The sequence below is a fragment of the Hermetia illucens genome, chromosome 4 (genome assembly GCF_905115235.1).
Source record: "Hermetia illucens chromosome 4, iHerIll2.2.curated.20191125, whole genome shotgun sequence".
Lineage (NCBI taxonomy): Eukaryota > Metazoa > Arthropoda > Insecta > Diptera > Stratiomyidae > Hermetia > Hermetia illucens.
In genome coordinates, this window is record NC_051852.1 from 127,170,048 (window position 1) to 127,194,669 (window position 24,622).

Consider the following 24,622-nt stretch of genomic DNA (forward strand, 5'->3'; position numbering starts at 1 on the left):
CCGCAGAACTCAGGAGCTGCTTTCGGAATTTGTACATAGTAGTCATATTCGCTGGTGAACGTTTTCTACATTGATCTTCGTCCATGGATATACTTCGAATCTATGTATATGCAGATGAAGTGATCGCTCACACAATCATGAACGAAGTACTTCCGCGAAAGAGGCGATATTAGTAGAAGCTTCGTAGATTACAGAAATTTGGACGGCAAAGCTTCATCAACTCAGCCGAAGTTTCTTTATAAAATTCCTAGGTATTTATAGAAGCCAATCTTGGTCAAAGCAAAGATATAGAGGTGTACTGTATCCTGCATGCAACTCGTGTCGACTTTTACGGATCAATGGACTTCGACATTTGCCTAATCCAAATTCGATCCGAATTATGGTTTGACGTATCAATGGGCTTTTTTTAGGATGGTTATGACTATCAGCATTCAACTTGTCAAGTGTGTCAACGAACCCATGTGTTCTAGCATAATCCAGCAACTATGAAGAGTGATTGTAGGAATCGGATTCGCTGATGGATCTGAAAAGGCTCCATTGCTTCTTCGTGCTACCGAGTTTCTGTTTGAGAGTGCCTTAATCTAATGCTTCGGTGGTCGCGATCTCCTTCGCATCCTTTTTTGGTCCATTCCGTTGGATGACCTAGTGAATTTCTGTTGGATTGATTGATTGACTGTTTCGTTTGCTTTGGAAAATCTATTTGAGGGCTGCTATGTCATTTGCGGGGTTCCTTCAATTCCTTGTCTCCTTTATAAATAACCTTCCTAATTGAGGGTCAGTTTTCTTCAGTTGTTTTGAAAAAATAAGGCTAGGAAAGAGATGTGTTTATTGATTATTACTCGAACATCTTTTTCAAGTAGATACAATGATTGCAGGTGTTTCAATAGCAAAAATTGACGTTACTGATAAAAGCTCCTTCGAATTATGTCGTTACTGGAGTGGTAATAAATTAATAGCCAAATCAGATAATTATTCAACAAAAACAGGAACAATTTTAGAATTTCTAAAAATATTGGCATTCGTAAATCAGATATCATCTTATCATTGGAAAGAATAAGTTGATTTCGGGAAGGAAAGGCTGAATAATTGTTTATAATAATTTATCTATCGACAGATACAATACAAATTAAGAAGATAAGTAAAAGGCAATGAGATCTTTATCTCAAATACAGTACTATAATAGAATAGACGATAATTTTTTGTGAATTCGAGAAGGGTATAAAAGAGCGGGCATTAAAACGAATACTCATCAGTACCGTGGGTCTGCAAAGAACGGAACTATCCAAAATGAAAGCCATCGCAGTTATTGCCCTCCTCGTTCTCGTTTCCTGTGCTCAAGCCAGGATTTACACCCGTTGTGAAATGGCTCGTATCCTCTACCACGACTACGGTGTAACCAACTTGACCACTCTCGCCAACTGGATTTGTTTGATCCAACACGAATCATCCTTCAACGATCAAGCCGTCGGTGCTATCAACTACAACGGAACCCAAGATTTCGGTCTCTTCCAAATCAACAACCAATGGTGGTGTCAAGGAAACGTCTCCTCCTACAATAGCTGTGGAATCGCTTGTACCGCTCTCCTCGGAAACTTGTCAGCATCCTGGAAGTGTGCCCAACTTGTCTACCAACAACAAGGATTCAAGGCCTGGTACGGATGGCTCAACTACTGTAATGGAACTGCTCCAAGTGTTGCTGACTGCATTTAAGTTTTCATTTTGATGATTCAATAAAGAGGTTTGATAAAAAGGTCCTTATTTTATCATTAATTTCCAACTAAGAGCTAATCTAAAATCTCAAGGATAGGTACAACCATTGTAATGCGTCCTAAGTGTCGGGGATTCTCCCTAATCAAAGCGTTTTTACTGTAAGCCAGCTTCACGGCAAAGAACTGTATGTTTGGGTATTACCGGTACCATGAGCACGACATCCAGCATAGTTCTAAATACACTGCTCAGTTTCCAATTGTTGGACCCTGTTAAGAGAAGTTTATAGACTAATGCATTTAGATTTATGGGAACCCAGAGGGCTTAGCGTGTTGAGAGCATTGACATATCATATTTGTCCTAAGAATTATGAACGATTAATCTTTTTAAGAAAATTTACTATATAACTGGGTTTTAGATTAGTCTTTCCACTACCACGGATGGGTTGAATAGCATTAAAACTGCAAGGGAGAGCGGAAGGCCTACTAATTGTGGGACAGTCTCAAGAGATTCGAAGTGCAACCTTCCAGAGTATTTTCGCTATGATACACCGTCGTACATTACGCAAGCGTTTGTACGAAAACGGGTTGAAACGCAGGAGACCGGCTAAAAAGCCGTAGTAAACAGAAGCGATACGGACGACTTTTATGGGTCGGCTTGCACGAGAATTGCAATTCTAGCTATTAGAGAAGGGTAAATTGGTTAAAAGTATTTTTTTATCGGCTTCTTCTCGAATTGGAAATTTTTCCTTATTAGAATCGAGTTGATATCTTTCTGCCTTTTTTGTGGGGAAGTGGAAATCTTCAAAAGACACTACCACCAGTAGTTTGGTCTTCTCCAGAAGAATGAGCACGTCCTAGGAATGGACGCGTCACATGCTTTGGCGATGCATTGGGCCACATGGACGGCTCTTTCCGTAGAGGCACCTGCTCTATCAGGTTGCTCTAACCACCCTTCTATGAAGGTCTGTTCATCCAAAGTTTTTGCAGACCAGCCTGAAATGTTTCTCGGTTTCGGGCATGATGGATCTTTGCCCTGTGGGTCGACACATACCTCAAAGAAGATTACTTGGTGGTCGCCGTGGGTGTAGCGTTCGCTGACACACCAGAACATATCACGCGTCAGTGCGGGGCTGACAAAGATCAGGTCTACAATTGAGCCTGAACCCCTTTTTGAAAAGTGTTTACAGCACCTTTGTTAGCGAAAACTATGTCTATCTGCGCAAAAGCTTCTAATAAACTGTAAAGTACCTCTTTAGTGAAATTTGTTCTCTTAGATGGCAGACTACCCATCCAATCAGAACTTTTCCGGCCGCCACCAACTGCTACGTTGCCTCCGCTGCTACTCGTATTGTGGCCGCTTGAGTATTGCCATAGGCTTTTCGTAAACCCACAACAGACTCCTCGGAAAATTCTTCCAACTTGAATTGCGGCTTCAGAACAGCAAAAATTTCTCCTGTCATCAGATTCAGATCCTTAGATTGTATGTAGATCTCATGTTTTTGGGCGGCATACGCCCCAAGTGAGTTTTTAACTTGAGTGCGAAAGTCATCAGTTTTGCCTACGCTGGATCTTTTCAGGCTATGAGATAGGAGATCTTCGGAATCTGCTCACATTTCCGCTCAGATCTTTTTGGTCGGGATCAGCTCTGACCTTTATGAGTATCTTGGCGTAGGACGAATTTCCCTTACAGGAGATAACATTCGCCTCTGAATGAATTCGCACTTTCGTTTTTTCTTTCGCTTTTTTCCTAGTAATTTTAGTCCATCCATCGTTTTCGTTCTTGGGCTTCGCAATGCTAGCCGACTTTCCTACATTCGCTGTATGCTCTCCTTCATCTGAACCATTAGTGTTGATAAAATAAAACTATGTAGCTTCTTCTACTAAAATATATGTTTATAATTTGTAGATACGTATTTTAAGAGCTACTGACTCTCTTCCTCACTACTGTAGTTACTACTGAGGAAGAGAGTAGGTAGCTCTCGAAATACGTATGTACAAATTATAAACATATATTGTAGTAGGAGAAGCTACATAGTTGTATTTTATTTAGAAGAACTACAAGCATCGATAACTATTTTTTATTAGTGTTGGCTGTCCGCCTTTTTTCCTCTTAGACGCCTGCTGATTATTTAGAAGACTCCCCTCTTTTTCGCGTACTCGTTTATTTCGCCGTGATTCGATGGCAGTATGTTTAGGCGTCACATGAGTTACTTGTGACACTGTTGATACAGCAGAGTTCGCCGTATCGTTAATACTCTTTTCCTCTATTTGTGATCTATTATAAAGAGCTCTAATAGCCCTCACCATATTTTTTATGGCTTGGTCCACGTTGCGCTTGTCCTTGATAAACTCGGACAGCTCAATTATTTTTGCCCCAAGTTGGGTGAAGGGCAATTCTTCCGAATAGGAATTGTGCTCTCTATGAGCCCCGACAGGGTTACTCCTTTTATACACTCCTTCACTTTTGGCGTTTATTCACCTTGCAGGTACCTTATCTTTTACCGTTTTTGGCATTGGTGGAGATCTCATAGTTGACGAGCTTCATTTATACGGGTCTCTTTCTTGGTCCTGATGTGAACATATGCGGTGGGTGCTATCACGGTTTTTGTCATCCAACGATCTGCCTTCAATTTATGTGTGTTTTGTTTTGTTATCGGTGTTCTTGGTAAGGTCGTACTTCGCTTGAACATCTCCTTTCCTGGTCCAAATCACTTGCTACATTCTTTGCCAAGGTAGCCAAGTTGTCAACCAACCGAGGCAGTGCATTTAAGGGATATCGACGACCCGGAGCCCGTTTACTAATTCACAAAAGCCGCCGTACTCGAGTTCCGAGCCCCTGCACCGTAAGTTTCCTCTTCTCTCGTTTTCCATGGTGGTTTTATATTCTGGGTATCCTTTCCATAGTCATTTTGGTTCACGCCCCAGAGATGAGCAAACGCTAGCCCATGCACAATCAAAAAAGAAAGTGCATGAACACATATATATACATCAATAGGTATGCCCCCATCTGCCAACTGGGGTCGCGGCTGATGAGAGATCTGGCAACTCCTCACAGATCTGTCTGTCTGTCGGTCTGTCACACCCGATTTATTCGGAAATGGCTAAATCGATTAAAACGAAAATTGGTGAGAACGTGTGGTCTGTTGTTACCTTTACATACAGCATTTTATATTAAGCTTAAGGGGGGCTTCCCATACATGTGAATGAAGGGTGCAACTTTTTTTTCCTCATGGCCATGTGGAGTATCAAATGAAAGGGCTTAATTAGTAACTGGTCCCATATTTGATATCGGGTGAAATGTAGGGGAGTGAGGGCTCAAAATTTGACTCTCAAAAAGTGCAACAGGACCTATCTAACCGAAAAATCTGAAAAAATCACAAAGGCATGCAGTTATGCATAAGCCGTAACTTTGGGAAGTTCGAAGAAAATTCAACTATTATTAACAAAGATATAGAAGATGAAACTTTTGCATTTTATGCGAATTTCGTGCATTCTAAAACAAGTATGAGGTCATCATCTCATATCAATTCGTCAATACCTAAACAAAGTGAGCTCACGTGAATGGAAGTTCGCAGGGAATCGTTTTAGTTTTTTAATCATTCATATTCATTCAGACATATGTATTTATTTATTTATGTAAATGAAGCTTTGAGGTAGTACCTAATCCAGATATATTTATACATTAAACAAGCTGAATTTAATATACCTACTTTATATATACATATGAAGGGAGATCTTATGTTGGAACTTAAGAAATCTAAGGATGTAACCGCGGACAAATTGTTAAGCCAAATCGGGAAGACTTTAGGGCAGGAAGCCGACATAAGAGCTAGCAGGCCGCAAATCACTATAATTTGCAAAGATGAATGAAATCACGACGAAGAAGGAGGTTCGCGAAGCGTTGAAGAAACAGTTCGATCTTGCCGGACTACAAGAGTCAGTGGTGAAAACGCTAAGGAAAGCCTATCGGGGAACACAAACCGCCATCATCAGCCTACCAGTGGAGAACGCCCTCAAACTGTTAGCAGCAGGGAGAGTAAGAAGAGGCTGGGTTATGTGTCGCCTTAGGGAACAGGTGGCGTTAAAACGGTGCTTTAGATGCCTTGGCTTTGGTCACATTGCGAAAACATGCACTAGCCCAATTGACAAGTCAAAGCAATGCAGGAGATGCGGAGTGGAAGGCCATATCAGCAAGGACTGCGGAGCTGACCCAAATTGTCTACTGTGCAAAGGAAGGGAGGGTGTGGACCATCGGCACATTGTAGGCAGCAGCAGGTGTCCGGAATACAGGAAAGCCCTTAGCACAAATCGCAGATGAGGTTGATACAAATCAACCTCAACCGCTGCGAGGTGGCGCAGGATCTACTCGCGCAAACCATCCGCGAGAAAAACATCGATGTGGCCATACTAAGTGAACCATACCGAAACCATGGTGGTACCGTTTGAGTCAAAGACCAAACGGGTCAAGCAGCGCTGTGGACTTGTAGAGAACAAGCCTTCGAGGAAATAATGGAGCACCCGGAGGAGGGCTTCATCAGACCAGCTGCTATGCTCCACCCAGCGCTGCACTCGTCGAGTATGAGCGGATGCTTGCCGCTCTTGTTTTGGATGCAAGAGGACGTTGGCCGATCATAATAGGAAGCGATTTCAATGCGTGGGTTCTTGAATGGGACAGCCGGATAACTAATGTGAGGGGACGTGTTCTCCTCGAAGCATTCGCGGAGCTGGACGTGGTACTGGCAAATGTTGGGTTTTCGTACACTTTCCGAGGAAGGGGCCTGGGGTCTATAATGAACCTGACATACGTGAGTGCCTCTTTAGCCAGTAGAATCGCTTGGCATGTCAGTGAGGACTATACTCACAGCGACCATCAGGCAATCTGCATAGAGAACAAGGGCGGATCGAGCTCGAAAAAGAGTTTTCGCAGAATGCCGGGTGGTATGCTTGGCTGGACAGTGAAAGCTTTCGAGGGGGACACGTTTTCCGCGGTGCTCAAATCCGGCATATCCCTGAATGGTACGGTTGGAGAGAAAGCAGCCCAGATCACTCGATGGGTGACGGAAGCATGCGATGCTACTATGCCCAGAAGGCGATTGCTCCCCAGTAGGCAACCCAACTACTGGTGGAACAACGAAATCGTAAGTTTGCGAGCCGCATGTTTTCGGGCAAGGAGGCTTTCAAAAAGAACTGCTTCAAACAGCTGTGCGACCATGCCGACATAAACCCTTAGGGCGAGGCTTACAGAGTGGTGATGAAAAGGCTGCGGAAATCACCCCAGGTGACCTGTCCACGCCTCCTGAAACAGGTTGTTACCACTCTGTTCCCTCACCATGAAAATAGGGGAAGGCAAATTTTTGTCCAGCTAAATGACGGCATAATACCGCCTGTAACTGTGGAGGAGCTGCGGGAAATATGTGGTAGGTTCGGTGACAACAAGGCGCCAGGTTTGGATGGCATCCCCAACCGAGCTTTGAAACTGCCAGTGAAGACTAGGCCCGATCTTTTCGCCAACAGCTTCGAGGCATGCCTAAAAGAAGGAATATTCCCTACCCAGTGGAAAACGCAAAAGTTAGTGTTGCTTCCGAAGCCTGGCAAGCCACCTGGAAACCCAGCGTCGTATCGTCCTATCTGCCTGTTGGATACAATGTGGAAGATGATGGAGAGAGTCATCTACAACAGACTCCTGCCCATCGTCGAAGCCAGCAATGGTTTGTCGGAACGCTAGTTTGGTTTCCGACGCACCCACTCTACGGTGGACGCAATTGGCATGGTGGTAAACCTGGCAAAAGGTGCACTGACTTCTGGCGGCTGCTGTGCCGTGGTGGCGTTGGATGTCAAAAACGCATTCAACTCGGCCAACTGGAATAGAATTAAAGGGGCGTTGGCTAACATAGGTGTCCCCGGATAGTTAGCGAATTTGGTGGAAAACTACCTCTCAGAGAGGACTCTCTGGTACGGGACGGATGAGGGCCCCAAAGAGTACATTGTCACAGCCGGGGTACCACAGGGATCGGTGCTTGGTCCTTGTTGTGGAATATCATGTATAATGGGGTGCTTGCTCTTCCCGTTCCAGAGGGGACTACGATTGTCGGCTTTGCTGATGACCTAGCTATGGTTGTTGCAGCAAAACACCCAGAAGATGTGGATTTTTGCGCAACGGAAACAGTGAGAGCGGTAAATTCCTGGCTAGAAAAGGCCGGGATGACCTTGGCGGACGCGAAAACGGAAGCGGTCTTAATAACGAACGCAGAAAAAATAACACTGTCAAAATGGAGGTCGGTGGACATACGGTCGTATCAAAGCCGGCTATTAAATACCCGGGGGGTAATAATTGACACCAAATTGAGTTTTAGGGAACACCTAGAGTATGCATGCCAAAAGGCAACCAGTGCCACCACGGCACTTGCAAAAATGTTGCCAAATATTGGTGGACCGAAACATTGCCGGAGTTTGGTGCTAGCCGGAGTGGTGCGCTCCATCCTGCTCTACTCGTCGCCTGTGTGGGCAAAGGCGCTTGCAAACTCTCAGAGACGGAAGCAGGTGAACTCGGTTTACCGGCGGATGGCTTTGAGGGTTTGCAGTGCTTTTAGAACCACATCAGATGAGGCAGTATTGGTGGTGGCAGGCATGATCCCGGTTGATATTCTGGCCAAAGAAATGAGTGTCCTGTATAATGCCAGACGTATGGAGGGGCATGCACAGCGTAGAAATGCGGCAAGGTCTGAGTCGCTTGATCTCTGGCAACGCAGATGGGACGAGTCTACGAAAGGTCGGTGGACGCACAGGCTCATTCCCAACATTAGGGTGTGGCTTGAGCGAAAACATGGGGAGACCAACTACTACATTACCCAGTTCCTCACAGGACACGGTGGTTGCTACAGGCAGTATCTGCACCGCGTTGGGTTGGATGATTCTCCGAACTGTTCCAGATGCGATGGCATACCGGAGGATCCAGAGCATGTGATGTTTCACTGTCCACGATCTGCGATGGAGAGAAGGAGCTTCAACCAGGTGCTGGGCAGGAGCGGGACCCCGGAGAGCTTGGTTACTGAGATGCTGGAGTCCGAGGAGAAGTGGCTTGCGGTTGGCTCCGCAATCATCCAAATGCAAATGCAAATAGAAGAAGGATGAGTGCCTAAGAGCAAACCTACTCCGCGAAATAATACCTTAATGGCGGTCCCGCGGGGCTGGAGAGACCGGGGGTGGTTTTTAGTGGGTGTGAATCCCACACGCGCCCGCTGTAGTTCTGGCGTTCGGGCGGCGGAGCTGTGGCGGACGTGTTCTAAGATTTTCCACCTCCGTGTATGCACAAAAAAAAAATATATACATATGTACACTTTTATGCACAAAGTAAGTCGGAAATAAGTGTACGATCAATTTATATACGCGCATATAGAACACAGTATTCGTTAACAAGCAATGTTTGTTTGTTTACCGTGAGCATAATAACCACGTCTCTAATATGTGAGTACTTCTTGTATTTTGAAAAAATAAATATGAAGAAATATTTTGGGTTTTTAGCCATATACGCAAAAATGTGCGTAAAAATTTTATCCAAAAGATTCCAAAAGGATGACATTCCCGAGCCATCGCAAAGCCATGCAAGCGTGATTAAAGGGAACACTTCAGTATTTGCGAACGGTCAATTTCGCCAACTCTTTAGGCTTTCGAGTTGGCTCCACTCTCCAGGTTGACTTCGCCATTCAAGATGGATTTTAACCATCGTCCAACCGACATATCAGTACGCTGGTGATATTGCTAGTAGCATGTATGTGAAGTAATAATCGATGGCATAACAATCCCATTTTGATCCAGGCCTTGAAACGTATCAAGGCACTCCATTGGAGACTGGAACGGCGTACTGGGACTAGAATAAAACCCTATGTTTAGAGGGCATCTTAACAAAGCCCTGTATATAGTTGCCAAATCCCCCATTAGGCGCTCCCATTGTGCGGATAAGGGAACATCGAAGATGTGCTCGCATGGGGCAAAATATAGTTCCTGATTACTTTTTGCCGCGATCATGCAATCCATCCTTTTATATGAAACCTCTGTTTAGGTGGGAGCACTGAATAACGATGTGTACCTGAGAAGGGTAAGTTCGGGATACTGATCAGTTGCATTAAGGGTGTGCAGCGCATAGAGGACAATATCGATTGAGACCGTAGGTGTCATAGCAGGGTTGATTTCTTTGCATCTTCTAGAGAATAAGCCGACTGTTCCGAATGCGCCGCTACACCCAAGGGCGCGAAACTCAAATGAAGCGCTTTCCGAGATCAAATCTTAGTTGAAAATTAATTATAAAACAAGCATATTTTGGTCAAACCATTTTATTGAATCATCAAAGTTAAAGTTTAGATACAGTCAGCAACACTTGGAGCAGTTCCGTTGCAGTAGTTGAGCCATCCGTACCAGGCCTTGAATCCTTGTTGTTGGTAGACAAGTTGGGCACACTTCCAGGATGCTGACAAGTTTCCGAGGAGAGCGGTACAAGCGATTCCACAGCTATTGTAGGAGGAGACGTTTCCTTGACACCACCATTGGTTGTTGATTTGGAAGAGACCGAAATCTTGGGTTCCGTTGTAGTTGATAGCACCGACGGCTTGATCGTTGAAGGATGATTCGTGTTGAATCAAACAAATCCAGTTGGCGAGAGTGGTCAAGTTGGTTACACCGTAGTCGTGGTAGAGGATACGAGCCATTTCACAACGGGTGTAAATCCTGGCTTGAGCACAGGAAACGAGGACGAGGAGGGCAACAACTGCGATGGCTTTCATTTTGAATAGTTCCGTTCTTTGCTGACCCACGGTACTGATGAGGATTCGTTTTAATGCCCGCTCTTTTATACCCTTCTCGAATTCACAAAAAATTATCGTCTATTCTATTATAGTACTGTATTTGAGATAAAGATCTCATTGCCTTTTACTTATCTTCTTAATTTGTATTGTATCTGTCGATAGATAAATTATTATAAACAATTATTCAGCCTTTCCTTCCCGAAATCAACTTATTCTTTCCAATGATAAGATGATATCTGATTTACGACTGTAAATATTTTTAGAAATTCTAAAATTGTTCCTGTTTTTGTTGAATAATGATCCGATTTGGCTATTAATTTATTACCACTCCAGTAACGACATAATTTGAAGGAGCTTTTATCAGTAACGTCAATTTTTGCTATTGAAACACCTGCAATCATTGTATCTAGTTGAAACGAATTTTCGAGTAATAATCAATAAACACATATCTTGCCAATCTTTATTTTTTCGAAAGAACTGAAGGTGGCTGAACTTCAGTCAGTTTGCTTATTTACAAAGGACGGTATTTTTCTAGGAGACAAGAAAATGAAAGAACCCCGGAAATCACATAGCAACTCCCACATAGATTTGCCAGATTGAATTTTAAAACATATGAGGAAAAAACCTCACGGAAACTATTAATCAATTAATCCTGCATGCAGGACACAGTATATCTCTACATCCTAGCTTTGACCAAGATTGGCTTCTTTAATTCATCATTATCATAAACGGCGCAACAACCGGTATCCGGTCTAGGCCTGCCTTAATGAAAAACTCCAGACATCCCGGTTTTGCGACGAGGTCTACCTATTTAATATCCGTAAAAGCTACGCCATAGCTCCATCTTAGGCAGGGTCTGCCTCGTCTCCTTTTTCTACCATAGATATTGCCCTCATAGACTCTCCGGGCTGGATCATCCTCATCCATCCGGACTAAGTGACCCGCCCACCGTAACTGTAGCCGGATTTTATCCACAACCAGACGGTCATGGTATCGCTCATAGATTTCGTCGTTATGTAGGTTACGGAATCGTCCATCCACATGTAGAAAGTCAAAAATCCTTCGGAGGATTCTTCTCTCGAACGCGGCCAAGAGTTCGCAATTGTTTTTGCTAAGAATCCAAGTCTCCGAGGAATACATGAGGACTGGCAAGATCATTGTCTTGTACAGTAAGAGCTTTAACCCTATGGTGAGACGATTCGAGCGGAACAGTTTTTGTGAGTTTTTGTAGCTGTTATCGGTTGCGATTTTCGGCCCTAGATAGGAGAAATTATCAATGGTCTTAAAGTTGTATTCTCCTACCCTTATTCTTCCCGTTTGACCAGTGCGGTTAGATGTTGTTGATTGATTGGTTTTCAGTGTTGACGTTGCCACCATATACTTTGTATTGCCTTCATTTATGTGCAGCCCAAGATCTCGCGCCAACCGCCGCCTGTTCGATCTGGATGAAGGCAGTTTTTTCGTCTCGGGTGGTTCTTCCCATGATATCGATATCGTCAGCATAGGCCAGTAGTTGAGTGGACTTAAGGAGGATCGTACCTCTTGCATTTACCTCAGCATCACGGATCACGTTCTCGAGGGTCACATCTTGGTCAAGGTCAGCCTAGTCAGTCTTATAAGTGTCGTTTGGGGACCGAATTCTCTCATGGTCGTGTACAGTTTTACCCTGGCTATGCTATCATAGGCGGCTTTAAAGTCGATGAATAGATGGTGCAACTGTTGTCCATATTCCAACAGTTTCTCCATCGCTTGCCGCAGAGAGAAAATCTTCTTTAAATACCCAGGAATTTTATGAAGAAACTTCGGCTGAGTTGATGACGCTTTGGCGTCCGAATTTCTTCGATGTACGAAGATTCTATTAAAATCGCATCTTTCACGGAAGTATTTTGTGTGCCCGATTTCTTCACTTGGATATACATTCGATATATTCCCGGTGACGAATATGACTACTGTGTACAAATTCCGAAAGCAGCACCTGAGTTCTGCTGGGTACAGGACAGCTCTCTGCCAACGGCGTGGGATGGTATGAGCCAAGTCCTTGAGGGTTTAACGAGAGCACCTGTCTTGCGACTTAATCCCACCGTCTCCTTAAGACATGGATTGATTTTGTGACCACAATCGGAGTCCCGCTCAGACAAGCAACAACGGTACCAGTCTGTACCAAGTGCATGGGTTAGTATTCATACTGGTGGATGCAAGACAAACCTAAATCTCTACCGAACTAAGGAGTACGGCACCCGTGTTGAAACGCAACACCACGCCGAGGCCCGAAGGTCTCTTCTCGCTTGAGCATAACCACAACCCCCATGAAACTCCCACTAGGGGGCTTACCGCAAATAACCAAGCTGTACTCACATACAACGGGAGTTCATCCGAAGTACGAAAGTCCAGGGGTTACCCCGCTTCCCATGGTTTCGTGACCAATTTGCCACTTCAGATGAGTCCCCGTGCAGACTACTGCATCACGGGCGGCAAGCCAAAGCGAGTACAGCGTCTCTCGGCGTCACCACTATGGAGGTTCTCCTCGGCCACTTGGTTTTGGTTTGGCCAACAGGGTTGCCGCCCCGTCTTCCTCACCGCCACCTCTGAGCACCAGCCTAGTTCTGGTTGTAATTGTGACGGGTATTAGAAGCCGACCCCTATGGCGGGACTTTAGACAGACAGTTTGCATTGAATCGGTGTTATTAGATCTCGCCGTCCCGAGTATGCGCTGATTCGTCCGTGAATTCCGGTTCAGCTAAGTATAGATCAAGCGGGGTTTTCCCCCGAGAGAACACTCGTTCCTGATTATTTCATAGAGCAGAAGAAAATAATAAAATTGACGAAATTGATTAAATAGTAGGAAGAGAGCTAGAGTTGACTGTGTTTGGTCGCAGTACGAAAATGCGTCCTTTATCACAACGTCCAACGAAAGAGGAAGCAAGAACTAAAACACCTGCCGATACACCGGAATTCGCAACCCTAAATAAAAGGCAAATTTCGAAAAACGATGCAGCTATCAGTGCGGCAACGCAACTCCGCTACTCCGAATTATAAATTCTCGATGTAATCTTTGCCTCTGAATCACTGACGCTGTCGGTGGATGGCCGGTTGATGCTATTTGTCAGTGTGGACCAACTCGACGCCCTCCCTACCCGTCGTGAAGGTGAACATCAGGAGATATGTCGAAGCTCTTGAAATAAACAGAGTCGCGCTGGATAGTTCTTTGGGGGTGGTCGCGTTGCAGCTAACTCGGTCGAAAATTCAATAATGAACTCAATAACCACAGTCTTCAGAGTTTTCATGCCTCGGAGAGCACCCTGTCGTAACAAGCCTCTTATTTGTGGGGGGACGCGGAGAATTTCCAACCTGCGGAAAGAATGTCATAAGCTGCGTCTTTTGGCACAGCGTTTAAACGCCTGGGAAGTCGAACCTACTATAAAGGCGGAGTGCAGATCAGTGGAAATGAAACTCCGCTGAGTTATAAACAAACGTGAACTTGGATTTGTGGAAATTATGTCATAAATTTAGTACCGAATAGATAGACCGCATTGTATGGACATTATTTCCGAAGCACCCCATATGGGTTGATGCCAGCAACTCAAAGATCGGCGAGCACTTGCCGCCTTTCTCCATGAAAGAGCTTCAAGAGGCAGTTCTCAGTATGAGAAATATGATGGTATCCCGGTAAAATTTTATAAACTGATGCTCCACTATAGGCCAGATTTGCTGCTCGGCGTATTCAAGCCCCATTTGAATGAAGCTACTTTTCCTTGCTGATAAGCAAAGGAATAGAAGACCCCGAGATACCGTCTGCATATCGACCGTTATGTATGATTGCACGGCCGGGAAAGCGCTTAAGATACTTGTCAGCGATAGACTGTTGCGGTGCTTATTGTCGGACGCAAAGCAGGCATAGTGTATTAATGCGACATATAAGCGGATAATTGCTCATGGTTACAGCCTTGAGCTAAAGAGAATCCCCATCCTTGATTATACAGTCAAAACCAACAGTTCACCTCGGACTTTCGTTCGACTCATAGAGGAGTTTTTCTGAATTAACCAAGGCAATAGAGGACAAGACTATAACTGGAATTCTGGCCTCTAGCAGAATTACTTTTTTTAATTTTAATTTTAAGGTTTTACGACAAATAAAACTTATTAAAATCAGTTTACTGACTGTTTGTCTGTCTCTCCATCCGTCTGTCTATTAAACCTGTTATATCAGAAACAGTTACTCCTATTGATACTACTATTGATATAATTTGGTAAAAAGGTGGGACTTGTGAATCCGACTAGATGCAGTAAGTAACATAGTTCCTTGTTGAGTCCCCATATATGCAAAACAGGAACGTAAAATTCGATTATGGTCACGTGGGGTATCAAATGGAAGGTCTCGATCAATACTTTCTGAAATAGATGTTAGTTTTGACAGTGGTTGCAAAAAAGGAGGATTGCGGGGATCCGAAAAAAATCAGTTACTTTAAGGACCCGTTTTCAGAAACTACACAACCCAAATAACTGAAAAGAAATATGGTTGTCGATGCGCATGGGATTTAGACCTCAAAACACTCTCCATAGCGATAACTGTTTAAAGAAAGCTAATAATTGTGAATTACCATTACCATTATTTAAGTATATTTTCTAGAAATTGGTTTTGAACCCCATTAAATTTATCCTAGAATCATCAACTCGGAGTAATATAGGCTTTACTATAGAACATGATACTGCGCAGTTTGGTGAAAATCGCACCATCACTACCAGAGTTATAATAGGTGAAAATTACCACATTTGTTCAAATTTCTTGAATTTGAATTTGAATGTCAGCATCATAGTAAAGTGAATCGATTGACAAATTAAATGTGTAAACATTACGTGCTGGGCAAAAATGAGACAAATGCCTACTTAAATATGATTATATAGGAAATACACAAAACCTTTCATACCGGAAGCGTGTAGCTTCTGGTTCTGGTGGTGGCTATAGAGTTGCGCGATGTCCCTATTTTTGTGTTTCAGATCGCGTTCGGTCTTACGCACCAGTTAAAGAACACGTGGAGTTTCGGTAAATGACACATGGGGATCTAAAGTTTTGAAAAGGATAACTCCACTTTCTCGAACCTAGCTACTTCAGTATTTGCAGGCGGTAAATTTCGCCAACTCTTTGGGCTTTCGAATTAGCTCCACCCTCTAGGTTGACTTCACCGGTTAGGAGGAGGCTTTAAACTATCATCTAATCGAGATATTAGTATGCAAGTAATATTGCTAGTAGCATGTATGTCAAGTAATAATCGATGGCATAACAATCCGATTTGTATCTAGACCTTGAAACGTGTCAGCGCATTTCATTGGAGACTGGAACAGCGTACTGGGACTAAAATAAGACCTTATGTTGAGAGGGCATCCTAACAGAGCCCTGTACATAGTGCCAAATCCCCATTAGGCGCTCCCATTGTGCGGATAAGGGAACATCGAAAATGTGCTCGCATGGGGCAAAATATAGTTCCTGGTTACCGTCGTCGTTTTGCCGCGATCATGCAATCCATTCTCCTATATGCAGCCTCTGTTTGGGTGGGAGAACTGAACAACGATGTGTACCGGAAAAGGATAATGTGATGTGCCACCTTATGTGGTTGTTGCCAGTCCACTTGGCAATCCCTGTGATGTGCCACCTTATGTGATTGTTGCCAGTCCACTTGGCAATACCTTACTCTTCTTTCTTTCTAGATTAGATTATGGTTAGTCGGGGCAGCTAAATGCCAAAACTCCAGACTAACCAGCTATGGGAGCAGCAATTGCCTGAACTCCACAATGATCTAGTCAAGCAGTTTAAATTTTGGGAGCAGCAAATTGCCTGGACTCCACAGAATAAAACACGTTAAGCTTGAGTTTGATAGTTCCAACGAACTACGTATTTTTAATTTATATTTCCTATTTTATACATTTTTACCTATACTTAGTAGGCCGGTACATATGAGTTTACAGTATTTTAGAGAAAATATTACATAGTAGGCAATGATAAAGTGGATAAGTTTACAGTATTTTACAATAAGTTCGGGATACCGATCAGTTGCATTAAGGGTGTGGAGACAGATGGAAAGACATTCTAGACACACTAGACAATACCTTCAACCTGCCGAACTATCTCTTCGGATTTTGAGGGACTATCTGAGGAACCGCTCCCTGCTCTATGAAACACTAGAGTGTCAAAGGTGGATGAGGTAACGTCGGGGGTAGCGCAGGGATCCATCCTAGGGCCGGACCTCTGGAACGCTACCTATGACAGTCTGCTTAAGCTCGACATGCCAGAAGAGTCGCGCCTGGTCAGCTACGCAGATGATGTCGCAGCGGTTGTTGCTGGACGCACTGTCGAACAGGCGCAAAGCAGACTCGACATATTGATGCGACGGGTAAGCGAATGGATGACTACTCACGGTTTCAACCTTGCATTGGAAAAAACCGAAGTAGTCATCCTGACTAAAAAGAGAATTCCGACCCTGCGTCCCATATCGTTCGGCGAGTTGATCATCGAGTTAAAATCAGCGGTAAAGTACCTCGGGTTGACTCTTGACTCAAAGATGAGCTTTTCTGAGCAAATTCAAGCAGCAACGAACAAGGCTGCGGCTGGAGTTTCGTCGTTAAGTAGGCTAATGGCAAACGTGGGGGGCACTACGTCTAGTAGGCGACGTCTCCTGATGAGCTCAACGCAGTCTGCCCTGCTCTACGGCACAGAAGTATGGGCTGGCGCTCTTAAAAAGGGAATATATCGTAAACGCCTCGCGCAAGTGCAGAGACGGGGAGCTTTACGGGTGCCGTCTGCGTACCGCGAACCGGACGTGATTTTGATCGCGGAAGTTATCCCCGTTGCCCTTCTTGCTGAGGAGCGTCAGGCCATATACAAACGCAAGGGAGATGAACCAAGGGAGGTGGATGCTCGCGAAGAACGGCAACACACTCTAGACGAGTGGCAGCTCTCTTGGCAAAATGAAACTAGAGGCAGATGGACTGCGCGGCTCATCGCCAACTTAGGTGCATGGCTGAATCGGAAGCATGGTGAGACTGCCTATTTCCTTACCCAATTTTTAAGTGGGCATGGAGGTTTCCAGTCTTACCTGCACAAGATTGGAAAGGTGCGTTCTCCGGATTGTATATTTTGCAATGGAGTTGTGGACGACGCCCACGAAATTTTTTTTTCTTGTGGAAGGTGGGGTGGGGTTCGTCAGCAGCTCTATTTAAACACAGGGGATCTGTCTCCAGACAGCATTGTCGAAGAGATGCAGAGGACTACTGACAGGTGGAACCGTGTTTCCCATTACGTTCGGGCCCTTCTCGTTGCTCAGAAAATAGAACTCGACCGGTGGAGGAGCCGGATGGCAGGGGATTCCTTAAACTGACAGTTCCTTTCCTCCTCTCCCCTCCCGTTGGTGAAAGGAATTCCCTGATTTGAAGGCTCTGCAAGGCGGGAGCGTTCGGGGACTAGCCCGAAGTAATGTGAGAAATGGTTCCAGCCTAGCTCTCTGACGATGGGGAGGTGTTTAGTTGGTAGTCCGATGACGCACCGAATCGGGAGTCCAACACTGTGTGCGTAAATGCATTCACCTACCCTCCCCCAAAAACAAAAAAAAAACGAAAAAAACCGGTGTGCAGTACATAGAGGACAGTATTGATTGAGAAGGTGGGTCTCATCGCAGGATTGATTTCTTTGGACCTTCTAGAGAATAAGCCGACGGTCCCGAATGCACCGCTATACCCAAGGACGCGAAACTCAAATGAAGCACTTACCGGAATGAGATCTTGGTTGAAAATTAATTATAAAACAAGCATATTTTGATAAAACCAATTTAATGAATCATCAAAGTAAAAGTTTAGATGCAGTCAGCAACACTTGGAGCAGTTCCGTTGCAATAGTTGAGCCATCCATACCAGGCCTTGAATCCTTGTTGTTGGTAGACAAGTTGGGCACACTTCCAGGATGCTGGCAAGTTTCCGAGGAGAGCGGTACAAGCGATTCCACAGCTATTGTAGGAGGAGACGTTTCCTTGACACCACCATTGATTGTTGATTTGGAAGAGACCGAAATCTTGGGTTCCGTTGTAGTTGATAGCACCGACGGCTTGATCGTTGAATCCTGATTCGTGTTGGATCAAACAAATCCAGTTGGCGAGAGTGGTCAAGTTGGTTACACCGTAGTCGTGATAGAGGATACGAGCCATTTCACAACGGGTGTAAATCCTGGCTTGAGCACAGGAAACGAGGACGAAGAGAGCAATAACTGCGATGGCTTTCATTTTGAATAGCTCCGTTCTTTGCAGACTCACGGTACTGATGAGGATTCGTTTTAATGCCCGCTCTTTTATACCCCTCTCGAATTCAGGAAAAAAACCTTTATCGCCTATTGTATTACGCATGGTACTGTATTCCAGATAAAAATCTCATTGCAGTTTACTTGTCTTTTTAATTAGTATAAGATAAATTATTATAAAGAATTTGTCAGCTTTTTCTTCCCAAAATTAACTTATTCTTTTGACAGATAAGATGATATCAAATTTGCGAATTCATATCTATTTGAAAATTCTAAAATTGTTGAGTTTTTGCTGAATAATTATTCATTATCTATTATCATTCCGGTAAAGATATCGTTTGAATCATTGATATCATTGTTTTATTATTGAGAGAACGCCAATTATTTCATCTAGCCGAAAAGTATGTTGGATTAATAATCAATAAGAGGTTCCCTTTTCGAAGGTTTTTTCTCGTACCAGTAAATGGGTATACAAGGGAATGGAAGAGTGCAGGGAATAACATAGGGACTCTAATGTAAAATTCCCACAGCGAATTCTAAAACATATGAAAAGGAAACCCCACCGAAACAGGCAATGAGTTAACCCAACGGAAATTGACTAGATCATTCAGTACAATGGACCAAAGTCTCCGTTTGAAATAGAGTGGAGCAAAAAAGGGTTATAAAGGAGATGGCAATTGAATTATTACAGAACTGGCGAACAGAGACACTCTGCGGAAACTTAACAAAAAGGTTTCTTCGCTGAACTTAGACACGAACTTTCCATCGTATGCATTCAGTTACGATGGTATCGCCAAAGTAACTCCAGGGTTATATGAAAAGCCAGCGCAGCTTTGTTAAATCACGCGACGAATCCCATCGGAAATCCTAGACAGTGCAGTGTCCAATACCGGAAGCACAAGAATGTTGAAAAGGAATTTGAGAGTTTCCGTCGAAGGCACCCACCATTTTACTACCCCGGGCATGACTTTTGTGAAGCCAGTTATCGAAGGAAAGATTCGACTAGCCAAACCCAGCTAGAGGTGCTGTGGCGTGGGTCGGATGCAGGATTTTTGGTGCAGGAAAAGAGTTCGTAGCGCGCAATGAGGGTGGAGACCGTATAATCGATTTTGCTGACACTCATAACCTTGTAGTTATGAATACATGGTTCATTAACGATTGTCTCATCTTCCTACATTTTGGAGTGGGAACAGGAAAATGCAAATTGACTATATTCTCATAAGATGCCAACATTTTACCACAGTTACTGATTGCAAAGTCGTTCCCTATGAGACCATCGCACCTCAACATGAGCCGTTGATTGCTGTCCTGCGAATTAAGCAACCAATAAAACAGCGTGAGGAACGCATTGGTTCGCCCCACATTAAATGGTGTCAATTCCGTGAGAAGAAAGAAGAAATGATCTCACTCACGCGATTACCAACCATTACGAATGCGGAAGAATCGTGGAACCAAATGAAAGACACGATCCACAAAGCGGCCTCTGCAACCCTCGAAGTCACCAAGCCAGACAAGCGGTTCATCAACCGAGATACCTGGCTTTTGAATGACGATATTGAAATGAAGGTCTGTGAAAAGAAATGCCTCCATCACAAATTTCTCGACGATAAAACGTTGGCCAATTGGCAAATTTATAAGAATGCCAACCGGGAAGCAAAGAAAGCGATCGCTTTCACTCGAGCGGACCATTACAAAAATCTTTACGATAAACTGGACACCCACATGCGGGAAAATAGAACCCTCATATGTCGGCGGAATACTGTTGTACTTAAACGCGAGAAACACCAGAGGACGCTTACAAAAGGAGAAAAACTTCAAAGTAGATGCACGTACGTATTTTTCCCACCTTGGACACAATCTTGTCATGGCCTGTAGTAGTTGACTTCGAATCCAGCCGCGACCATGAGCAACCGTGTCGCGGCCGAGGCGGGGATTTTGGAGGCCTCACCACATTCATACTCGCCTATAGATAAATTTGTAGAAGACATGCTTTCCGACTCAGTGGAAAGCTTGCACGTAGTGCCTACGGCAAAGTTAGCCAGAACGGAAAATACGTAAACTCCCAACTCGGGAGAAACTGGAAATCCGACTACTGCCAGCCCGTCCGCGGTACTACAACGCAAATCTACTAGCAAACGGAAGAGGAAGGTCCGGCAGAACGGAACTTCGGTCACTAAAGAGGGGGACTACAGGCTGAAGTTAGAACCTTCTCCTTCATTCTTACCGGGAATAGCGGAAGAACAGGACGCTACTGGTTTAACGCCAGTATGTGGAAATGGATCCAAGCGGCCCGGACACCGTGAACCTGGAAAGGCAACAAGCTGGCGGCAGAAGAGGACACTGCGAAGGAAGATGAAGCACCTTGGGAATGAGGGCGTGGACGTGGCTTTACGACTAGGCGCGGTAACGTCCAGAGAAATCGAACGCAAGGAAGTGGAATCTCCGGCCGAAGGTAGGAATAAACTGGAAACCCCGGTGAGATCCACACTGGACGCACCAGACTGTTCTGTCAACGGTAATGCGCGCAAGGAGCGTAAGACCAACACATCTGCTGTGGCCAACGCTTTATTGTACTCCGCATCAGGGCTTACATCCACGCTTCTCGCGAGGATTAGAACCAGTGTGCCGGGAGGTGATCAAATCAGCGAGAGAGATCTCAATGAAGCTGGCCCTCCCATAGGAATACGGACACGAATGCGGGAAGGAAGTGGACGTATGCGTAAGCTGCACCCTGTGTTCTGAGTGCTGCCGTGGGAGATTCCTCCAAACATGGCAAAATGTCAGAGAGACAATTTACCATCCTGCAGGAATGCCTGTAGAAAAAAATGCTGCAGTCTGAAAGGAAACCATGAATTAACAATCAAGGTTTTCACTACCGCACTGACGAGGCTGCCTTAAAGTGGCTCCAGCAGGCAATCCCGGCTTTGAGTTCCGGCGGTCGGCCCAAGTTCACTATTGTGAACACTGAACTACGCGGGACAGAACATATCGGATGTCGAAGGAAGGCAGAGACCATCATCCGCATGCTAGCTGAACAGAACTCCGGCATGGACGTTGGACACTGGAGGGTAAAGTTCATGAATGCCAGGAGGGACAAATCTACAAACGTGGAGGGTTTCAACTTGGTATTCGAACTGGACCAAAAGAGCCTGAATGTGCTCAGGGGAAGTCACCATGTGGTGCTCCACTTTTCCTATATAGATTGAAATTCAGTCATATCAGGAAACTGTGGGCATCATTTCCATTTTGAGAGCAGAGAACAATGCTGGTCTTCGACTCACATAATATAGAGCAAATTGCAGCATTTTCGGGGCGCTCTCCCACAATGGAGCTGCGCACGGAGGATAGTGCATACAGGGGCGGAACCCCCGTATGGGGGCTCGCACTGGTGAAGAGACTACAGAGTGAATCCTACCTGCTAGGAACTTCTCCTACCCTTTCCAAGGAACAGGCGGAAGGAAACCCAGTAACACGCGGACTGCCGCATACGCTTCTAACTGTTTTCCATAACACAATACTAACACTAAGTTTATTAACAAAAACATAAAGATTGGTCAAATCAACCTGCAGCATGCCAAAGCTCCCTCCAACCTACTGGCAGCGAGAATGACAAAGCTACAGGATTTCCCCTACATCTTTCTGATGTAAGAGCCGTGGGCTCAATTTAGCAGAATCTGTGGCATTGGATCAGTAAAGGGGGCTAGGTCAGCATACAATACCAGATAAATGGCGCGAGGAAAGACATCATAGTTGCCTCTGTTTATTTACCCTATAATTCTTTGTATCCTCCATCAAAGCAAGAGCTTAGGGATCTGGTAGCGTAAGCAGAATCAAGTGGTCTCTAGCTCTTAATAGGTTGCGATGCGAATGTTTAACATATTTGTTGGGGCAGTAGCAAATGCAATCCAAGAGGGGAGAAGGGGGAGAGGAAAAGTAGCGACAGCGCCCGCATTGCAGAGACTGCTAAAATGTCCAATGTTCAGAAAAGAGCTCATAACTAGGTTCTAATGAAGTTTATGCAGCTTAATCTGGATCACTGTTGAGAGACCTAACACCTGCTCTCCCAGGGCGTATTCGAAAACAATGTCTTGTGGGAATTTGAAAACTTCAAGTTTTTTTCAGCTCCTGTCTGCGCCATCTCATCTGGCTTGTGGTAATATCAAATGGTTAACTTCATTGGAATACGGGACGAATCAATCTACATAAGCCGTACAGGAAAATGGAGGAGGAGTGCAAGTTTCCGTCTAATCAACCTGCTATGCTGCACATAGCGGTTCATGGTAACTTAACAACATGGTAAAATGTGGGTGGATTTCAGATACTAAAAGTTCGAAACTGACTTTGGAGAAATTCAAAAAATGACAGTATTCACCCCAGAAATATTTGGCAGAAAATCTTAGAATCTGGAACTGAGGTAAATTAGCCACAATTATTAGATGATTTAATTCTGTTCCAACCTCTTTAATTACCTTGAAATATCTACCACTCAATTGGCAACATCATTACTAAATGAAAGATATTATAATGACTTACCTATTGCCTCAATTAATCTTAATTCCCAGAAGAACGAACTATAAATACCTGCGAGTTGAAATAAGACGACATTAGAGCTTTGTTCTTCAATTAATCCACAAAACTTTGAAAATGGCATCAAATGTTACAATTGATCAAGATATCCGCAAGTACATAGAAGATGTCCTGAAGGAAGCAAATCAAGTTGACAACAACAAACGGAAACGAAAAAATGTGGAGGAAGACAGCAGGTTGAAAGATTTCGATTTAGTTGATAAACTTCATCAAACGAAAAAGAGGAAGATGGACGACGTGTATCGGAGAAGTCAGGGTCCAATTCAAATTAGAAAATTGTATCAACCGAAAAATAAGATTCAAGGACCTACCCGCAATGACGCACCAGAGTATGCGAATTTCAATTATCCTTGTTTAATGGGTCCCATCACCTTCAAATATATTGGGCGTACGTCTGAACCCGTCTTAGATTTCACCTATCTTTTGAATAAGACTAGCGAAGAAAAAGACAGTTCGAAAAGCATTGTAGAATCAGGAGAAGAGTCATCTGGGCCTCCCGAAGAGTCATCTGGGCCTTTCGCAGAAGCTGAAGGAACTGTGGACTCGCCAATGATAGGATGCATAACTATTGAAGATGAGACAGATCCTGAAGAATCGTCTGTCGAGGAGTCAGAATTAAACCGGACGGATATTTTTGTAAACGATGAAGAAGACGAAATGGTTATTGTTATAGACGACTAGTAGTTTTAGGGTTTAAATAGGCTTGTTTCCAATGTAATGTTTAGTTCTAAATACATCTTTGCATTCACGTTAACATTGTTCTTTACTACTTTACTTTAGTTAACACTTTTCTCTGGCTTTAGGTTTGTACTTAGGCACTCGAATAGAATGGATCAATTGCTCTACTGGTATGATGGCTAGGACGAAACCTAAATTGAGCCTTAGAGTAAACCTGTTTTAGTTGATATAAAAGTTCGAAAAACTTTTCCGTTTTCCTTTCCCTTGGGTCTTTGGTTATAGCGGGACATTCGACGCAATTTGAAGACTGATCCAATAACAAAGATGGAAGTACTTCCTGTGTTCACCAAGTCCCGTAAAGGACTGTTCGATCTAGGATAACCATACCAATGAGATAGTGATCCGGGTCTATTTGGCCCGCCGGCTATATGCTCCGATATTCATCAAGGCTGAGAGGTCGCGGCGTTCAATTACCACGTTGTCAATTTGGTTGAAAGTGGCTGTATCCGGAGAAAAAAACACTCCCTCTTAACGCGACCTAAGCAAGTCGGGAAACCAGGAACTGGACATTT

At 44.2% G+C, this 24,622-nt stretch overlaps 3 protein-coding genes across 3 annotated transcripts; 1 reads left to right on the forward strand and 2 right to left on the reverse strand.

The window, feature by feature from the left end:
• The first annotated feature begins 1,235 nt into the window (after positions 1-1,235).
• Positions 1,236-1,753, forward strand: LOC119654569 (lysozyme 2-like). The gene has a single exon (XM_038060019.1). It carries the CDS (start codon positions 1,288-1,290, stop codon positions 1,708-1,710), a length of 423 nt encoding a protein of 140 aa, XP_037915947.1. The 5' UTR covers positions 1,236-1,287; the 3' UTR covers positions 1,711-1,753.
• An 8,310-nt stretch (positions 1,754-10,063) lies between these two features.
• LOC119654078 (lysozyme 2-like) lies at positions 10,064-10,411 on the reverse strand. The gene has a single exon (XM_038059241.1). The coding sequence runs from the start codon at positions 10,409-10,411 to the stop codon at positions 10,064-10,066; it is 348 nt and encodes a 115-aa protein (XP_037915169.1).
• Positions 10,412-18,348: 7,937 nt separating this feature from the next.
• LOC119654079 (lysozyme 2-like) lies at positions 18,349-18,771 on the reverse strand. Its single transcript, XM_038059242.1, has one exon. The coding sequence runs from the start codon at positions 18,769-18,771 to the stop codon at positions 18,349-18,351; it is 423 nt and encodes a 140-aa protein (XP_037915170.1).
• Positions 18,772-24,622: the final 5,851 nt, after the last annotated feature.